Source organism: Condylura cristata, unplaced genomic scaffold (genome assembly GCF_000260355.1).
Source record: "Condylura cristata isolate star-nosed mole 26May11 unplaced genomic scaffold, ConCri1.0 scaffold00006, whole genome shotgun sequence".
Taxonomy (NCBI): Eukaryota; Metazoa; Chordata; class Mammalia; order Eulipotyphla; family Talpidae; genus Condylura; species Condylura cristata.
Genome location: NW_004567107.1, coordinates 3,500,925 through 3,508,453, shown reverse-complemented (window position 1 = coordinate 3,508,453; position 7,529 = coordinate 3,500,925). Strand labels below are relative to the sequence as shown.

General features: G+C 58.2%; 1 protein-coding gene across 1 annotated transcript in view; it reads right to left on the bottom strand.

Moving 5' to 3' along the window:
- PTGES (prostaglandin E synthase) overlaps positions 1 to 4,256 on the bottom strand; it is an 8,385-nt gene extending 4,129 nt beyond the window's left edge. The window contains exons 1-2 of the mRNA XM_004677254.2: positions 4,050 to 4,256; positions 2,314 to 2,396 (exon numbers count right to left, since the gene is read on the bottom strand). Coding sequence (XP_004677311.1) covers positions 2,314 to 2,396; positions 4,050 to 4,184 — 218 coding nt within the window. The 5' untranslated portion in view covers positions 4,185 to 4,256. The remainder of the gene's footprint in view (positions 1 to 2,313; positions 2,397 to 4,049) is intronic.
- Positions 4,257 to 7,529: the final 3,273 nt, after the last annotated feature.

Here is a 7,529-nt window from a genome sequence, read left to right as displayed (position 1 = left end):
TCCTGCTCCCTCGCGGGGAGAAGACCGCTGCAGCCGGAAATCCGCTCCGGCCTAATATTTAACTGGCTTTGCTCCCAGGGCCTCCTCGCAGGTTCCAGCCAGTTCTCAGGGAGCAGAGGACGGGATGTGTGATCCTCAGCACCCTCCACCAGGCTCCCAAGGTTATGTGAAGTCAGGAGGTGGAGGAGGAGCCTGGGGGGCCAGTCAGCCCGACCTGGCAGAGCAAGTCCTCACTAAATAGGTCCTGGGTGGATAGAAACCACCCTCCGCCCGGAGGCGCGCCCAAGTGCCGGCTTGAATTGCAACCACCTGACTGTGGCCCATGGGGGCGGGTCACTGTGCTCAGGAGGAAAACTCCACTGCAGGTGGGAAAAAGCCAGCTCCGCTTGAGCAGACTGTCTCTCCCAGCACAGCTACAGTCAGGCAACACTGGCCAACTGCTGGCAAGGCCAGGTGGCCAGCCTGAGCCTCAGTGGGCCCGTGGCCTGGGAGAGGCCACCCACGTCCTCCCGGAGGCCGCTGTGAGTTGGCTCTGGGCTGTCCAGGTGGCACGCCACCTCCTTGTCCACTGCCCAGGACAGTCTGGGCAGCGGGGGGGAAGCTGGGGTGTTGGTCACCACAAGGGCCTCACTATGCCCAAGAGCGCTGAGCACAGTGTCTGCGCACAGTAGGTGCTCACGAAGCGCAGGGTGGGTGGACGGACCTACTCAGTCCTCTTGGAAAGGGCAGGAGAGCAGAGTGGCACGGGACCGAGGGGCACATTCCTGCAATTTTGTAAGACCGCAAGTCCGGATATTCTTTTGAGTGGCTAAGGAAACTGGAAGGACGTCCCCACAAGACCGTTGAAAACGACGTGAGTTTGTGGCCTGTCACACTCCTGCCCAGCGGCTCCCCCCACTTTCCCAGCGAACCCCACTGGCACCCTCTCCCTGGAGCCACCTCCTCACTGTCCGAGTGCTCATAAAACAATGTCAACTATAAAAAAATCAGATGGCCCTCCCTGGTGGCACAGCGGGTAAAAGCATTGCACTGAGAAGTTAAAGCCACTTCCGCATGAGTTCGATTCCCGCCTGCCCTGGAGGTGACCACAGGGCGCGGCAGACCTCTCCTGATCCGCCCGCTGCTCCCCTCAGCAGTGTACTTCGTAGATCTGCCTGTTCTGCTCCCCACTCTGTCTCTGGTGAAGCCTCTCACCGCCCCTGAGCCTCTGGCCTGTACCCCAGTTCGGTATGTACAAATAAATAAATCTTAAAAAAAAAAATCAGAACCCTGGTCCTCCCTGGTGGTGGGGAGGTTAAAGTCTCAGCGCTATCAAGCCGTCACCAGCCACTGCAACCTGAGTTCGATTCCCAGCCAGGGAGAGACCCGCAGGGCGCAGCAGACCCCGCCTGTCTCCCGCTGCTCCCCTCAGCAGTGTGTTTCAGTCAGTCCACTGTTCTGCTCCCCACTCTGTCTCTGGGGAATCCTCACCCCTGCACCTCTGGCCTACACCCTGGTTCTTACATACATAAATCAAATCTTTAAAAAAAAATCAGAGCCCCAAAGTGGGTATATAAGACAGGTATAAATTTATGAAAAAATTTAGATGTAGAGGGCAAAGACAAGCTAGAAGACGATGCCAATGTGAATAGAAACGAGGGTGGTTTTTCCTTTCTCCTTGAGGTATTGAAAATATTACTCACATAGCCTGCAAACAGTAGTTCTGACTTTTCTGAGATGAGCATGTGTTAGAAGTTGACTGCTAAGGACATGGAAAGATGCTCAACTCACTCCAAATAAAGGACCTACCTGAAGAGGTGTGGGGCAGGAATGCCTGCTCACCAGGGCAGCTACGCAGCCACATGGAGGCAATCACGGGGCTTTGCTGTGCCCGTCTGTAACTGCAGAGCAAGGCGAGGACGGCCTGAGCACCCTCTGCGGGAAGCTGGCTGGGAGGCAGCACGGTGTGTCAGCATGATCCGTGGGTTCCCGACACCACGGTAGGAAGCAATTTCTGCCGTGGTTTGGGGACAGCATGGCAGAGACCAGGGGAAGGGTGACCCTTTGGGGGTAAACACGGGAAAGCCCAGGCTCGTTTGTGGCTGCAGAAAGCTCCCGGAGAGGATGTTGCTGCAGGAGTCTCTGCCCGGGAGAGCAGACTGGTTGGGACTCAGGCGGCAGAAGTGAATTTTCATTGAACATTCTTCTGGGTTTGTAATCCTGAGCTGTGAGCATGTGTTACTCTCCAAGTTGATTAAAAATAAGTCAACGACTGAATTAAATTTCTGCAGAAAATCTCAGATGCCACCCCTCCACCCCCACCCCCGTACTTGCCTGAGGCAGCGTTCCACGAGGGGGTCACTCCGGCAATACTGGGGGCCTCCGTGCCTCAGGGCATCCTCGGGGTTGGCAAAAGCCTGGAATAACCGACTGAGTGTTACTGTGGGTAGACGGGCCTCCCGATCCCTCGGGTCTCACCAGCCTCTGCGAGCTAGTTCTGTGGGGGTCATTCTGCGTGGACAGAATGTCGGTGGCCTCCAGATTCAAGTGTGGAAGCCCAGCCCCTATGTCACGGTGTTAGGAGGCAGGGCCCTTGGTTAGGAGGGTGCAGCCCTCGTGAATGGGATCAATGCCCCTATAAAAGAGACCCCAGACGGTTCTCCCTGGTGGCGCAACAGGTTAAAGTACAGCACTATGAAGCTATACACAGCCACAGCAGCACACATTCGATCCCCGGCCAGGGAGTGACCCACATGGACCAGCAGACCTCTCCTGTCTCCCTGCTGCTCCCCTCAGCAGTGTATTTCAGTCCATCTGCCTGTTCTGCTTCCCACCAAGTCTCTGGTGCATCCTCTCACCCCACACCTCTGGCCTGTGCCCCTGTTCTTGTATGCATAAGTAAATAAATCTTTAAGAAACATAAAAGAGCCCCCAGAGAGTTCCCCTACCCCTTCAACTACGTGAGGACAGACGGAAGAGATAACTGTCTATGAATCAGGTTAACAGGCTTACACCAGACACCGAAACCGGTGGCGTCCGGATCTTGGAATCCCGTTTCCAGGCTGTGAGAAATAAACCTCTGTTGTTACAAGCCACCCAGTTCCTGGTATTTTGTTACAGCAGCTCGACAGACTGAGGAGAGGCCTCCTGCCTCTGCTCTGTGAAGCTCACAGGGAGACGGGGAATGGCCCGGAAGCCAAGGTGGGGAGCGTGCGGGTGCCGGCGTCAGACGCCGGCTTCAAACCAGGCTGTGTGGCCTTCGCAAGCGATGCCCCTTCTGAGCCAGGCCCTTTCCTGCGAGCAGAGTGAACAGGCACCCGCCCCGGTGACAGTGAGGGTAAAGCTCAGTTGGGTGGAAGAAGCACCCCGGGGAACAGCGGTGGGGGCGGGGGCAGGCGCTGCCCAGGTATCTCTGCTTCAGCTACTTCATCTGGGGACTGTCCTGTCTGTACCTGTGCTGGGGGGCTGAGCTTGGCTCCTGACAAAATCCCTGAGACCCCAAACTCCCCCTGCCCCCCAGGTGATGCCAGAGCCAGCCTGTCCTTGCCTCTGAACTGGGCCAAGGGGTCCACCAGGGCACAGTGGCCAGAACAACTGGTCTCTGGACGCCTGGGAGGGTCGTCAGTAGCCCCATGTGGACCAGGATGGTGGCAGCACCCCGATGAGGACCCTCCCACCCCCTGCCCACGGGTTGCCTGGCCACACTCTGCCCAGCTCACCTTTGGGCCAAGTTGTGCTGTTTTAACTCAAGGCCTGGGGTTAAACTCTGCTCCGCAGAGCCTGCTTGGAACTGGCGCTCGAGACTTTCTGAGCAATCTGGCCGAAGAGTTGGGAATTTCCACTTAACACCTGCTTTGCTGGCTCTACCCTAAAAATATCAGATCTGTGTGCTGGGGAGCGGCTGGGGCAGATGGAAGCCTGGGCTGGACCCGACCCTCTTTGGGAGTCACAGAGCTTCTGGAAGTCGGTCACGGATGGGGCTTACCGGCGGCACAGCACTCTGGCCACGCCCCGTCCCCTGCCCCATCCTGCGGGCCGTGGCAGCAGGAGAAACCAGCTACAGCACGTACCTTCTTCCGAAGCCTCACTTGGCCCGTGATGATGGCCACCACGTACATCTTGATGACCAGCAGCGTGCTGCAGAGCAGGAAGGCCGGGAGCGCCTGGTTGACCTCCATGGCCAGGGTCAGGGCTGCGGGAGGCATCTGGACAGCAGAGCTCCTCCGGGGAAAGGGCAAGAACAGGGAGCCACTGGATCTCAAATACCGAGGAGGAGGAGTTGAGGAGTTGGCCTGCAGAGAGGGAGGGAGGCTGTTCTCAGCACCGCCCACCCCACCAGGGCCTGCCCACACGGAGGCGGCTCAGCCCTGATGCTGCAGGCAGCGGAGGGTGCAGCCCCGGGCTGGACCACGCCCCCGGCAAACCTGACATACTTTCCCAAATCTTGCTGGGGAGGGTGTTCAGCCAGCCTGACTCTGGAGGGGCAGCAAAGCGGGTCACTTACGGGAACCCCCAGGAGGTGGAGCTCACAGCGACTGGGCACCCCCTCCGCGGCCCTCCTCTCCGGACCCCAGACTCGCAAGTATGCCAGCATAAGTCATGTGTGTGGGGGGGCAGGCTAGCCTAGATTTTTGGGGTGACACCGTTGCAATCACAAAGGTCCTCCAAAGAAAGAGCAAAGCTGTAAAGACAAGCAGAAGGCAGAAGAGGCAGCAGATTCCTTTAGAAGATGCGAGTGAAGCAGCGTCTCCCTAAAAGCACCCGTTAGGAGCCTTGAACCTTGACTTCTCCCAGACTCCAGTCTGCAGAATCGTGAGATCAGAAATTCAACTCTGGATGCCTGTGGCAGTGACCTCAGAAACCAGCCCTCCTGCCCCAGGGGCGGGGGTGGGGGGAGGTGTGGCCTGATTGTCCCCCACAGGCGCTCCCCCAAAGAGCCCGAGCTCTGCAACAGAAGCATCAAGAGTATAGGCCCCATTCTTGTAATCTGCTTTAAAATCCGCGTCCCCCTTGCACTCCCTTGGGTGGGACCTCGTCCTGGTTCCACCAGCACAGCTGGACGTGAAGAGGGCAAATCAGTGCCCCAGCCTGTCACTATAGGGTCCCCAGAGGGGCAGCATCAGCTCCCCAAAGCAGGCCAGGCTAGGGAAGGACTGGCCAGAGCCGTGGCATGGACAGAGGGCATGACCCCCGCCTCACAGGGGAGTCTTGGACTCCTGCCTCTGCCGGTGGGGTGGGGAGTCGGGGGCTTGGGGGAGGGGGCGCCCATTTGCTGCATCCCAGGATTTCCCTCATCTGAGCAAACTGTGCTTGTAAATTGGGGTTATCGCAGCACCACAAGATAAAGTGATGGGAACAGGAACAGGACAGAATATAGTATTGGGTATTTCAAAAAAGCCTTATCTCTGGCTGTGCCTCTGAGCACAGAACGTGCAGCACGAGCCTCCCTCTGCACCCCGGGGGCCAGGCCTGTGGCTGTCTTCCCGTCAACAAGCTCAGTTACGGGCCAGGGTCCCGTGGCTGCACCATCCCCCAGATCCTGGACCAGAGATGGCCCAAGTGGGGACCCCTTCCACGACTTCCCCTCCTCAGACGAGGGGGCCTGCTCTGTCCCGGCGGTCTTCTGAAACCGCAAGACGGAAAGCAAAACCAGCTGGGAAAATCTCACAAAAAAAGAGCAGATTATCACCTGCTGCTACCTGGAGCCAAAAACAAGAAGGCTTTGTGGGGCGATCCTCTGCTGTGCGTGACTGCAGGTAGGAAACTTTCCTCATTGCCTGCTGAAACGAGCCAGTTAAGCCAGGGCCTGGCAAGGAGGACCAAGCCTCCTCTGATCTTTGGCCAAAAGTGTCTCTACAGCCTCCCTCAGCCAATGGAAGCCATCATTGTTATTTTTGAGGGTGGTGGTGCTGATGGTGTCACTTTTTGCTGGGCTCCGGTTTGGTTCTTTGCGGATAAAAAGTGGCGTTGCCTTGTGGAGAGCAGAGGAGCCCTGGGGGTGGGGTGTGCAGAATGCTGGGCAGAGGGTCGAGTGCCCGCCGTGGGCTGTGCCCGGGGGCCTGGGAGATACAGGTGTGCAGCCACAAAAACAAGACCTGGGGAGACAAGTCCCCCGGCCTCCCAGGAAGGAGGCTCCTGGGTGTGGGAATGTTCTCTCTTGACCTGGGAGATGGTCACATGGTGGAAAAAGGTGTGAAAATGCACCTGGTTCGGCTTCAGGTGTTGCTGTGCTGTGTTCGCAACAAGACCTCCCACAGACCTCCCGCTGCACCGCCGCACAGCCCAGCAGGAGGAGCAGGGCCTGCGCCTCCCGCCCAGCCTCCTCGTGTCTCCTGGGGCTCCCGGAGACCAGTGATCTGTGACTTCACAGGTGGCTTGCAAAGAGAAGGAAGAGCCCCACCTCAGCTCTGGATCCTGACCTCGGCGAGTCTTTTCCTGCCGGTGAAGGGGAAATGCAGTGATTGTTTTTAAAAGGACCTTGCTGAAGCGACCTTTTAAGTCAGACCGGTATGGTGGTCATCAAAGCCCGCCCCAGGCGCAGTGTTGATGAAAAGCGGTTCCCCCCTTCAAGAAGGGGGTGCTCTCCGAAGGCGCCACAGCCCCGCCTGGGGCGGACTCCAGGAGGAGATGCCGCAGGACCGGACTCCGGGCGCCAGGCCGTTGTTTCAGTTGGCCGCCCCCACTCCCTGCAGCCCTCGGGGGACGTTCACCCCAGCCGCTGGGGAGCCCCGCCGCTCTGCCTGCAACGCTGGCCAACCGGAGTCCACGTCTTCTCCCAGGGGGCGTGGCGTGGCGCCGGCCAGCCAATGACAATGCTCCTGGTACGGGCAGAGCCAATCAGAGACCTTCCCTGGGAGTTTTTGCTCTGGCTGCAAGACCTCACGCTCCAGGCTAGCCTGAGACCCTGCCGCCTTTTTTTTTTTTTTTAAGGATTCTTTTATTTATTCCTACAGAACTGGGGTACAGGCCCCATGTGTAGGGGCGTTGAGAGGATTCACCAGGGGGAGAGTAGGGAGCAGGTCCAAGGAGTGCCCTGCTGAGGGGAGCAGCGGGCGAGGCAGGAGAGGTCTGCCGCCATGTGTGTTGGGGATTGAGCTCGCGCTGAAGGAGCTGTGGTTACTGGCAGTGCTGCGTCCCCATTTTGCCACCCCCGGGGGGCCAGACCCTGCCGTCTTAAAGCCTGCGCACCCATGAGCCAGCAAGGCCCTGAACGCAGAGCCACCAGGCCTCTGAGTCTAAGAGTTTCCTTTATTGCTAAACAAACAGCAGTTAAAGTATGTTCCTCTTCTTGGAATTCTGCGTGTTTCCCATCTCAGAGTAAAAGCCAAAGTTTGGCGGGTGATTATGACCCCGTCCCATCTGGCTTCAGCTGGTTCTCTCCCTGCTCCTCTTCTGTTCCTGCCCCTTCACGCAGCCATTTTGGTATCAGGCAAAAAGGGACTAACGAGGCCAGGGACGCTGCCCAAACAGCGTACCGGTCACTGTCAGGGCTTCTACCGGTGCACACTATTGTTCTCGGGCTCAGGGGAAAACAACGCAGGGGGTTATTT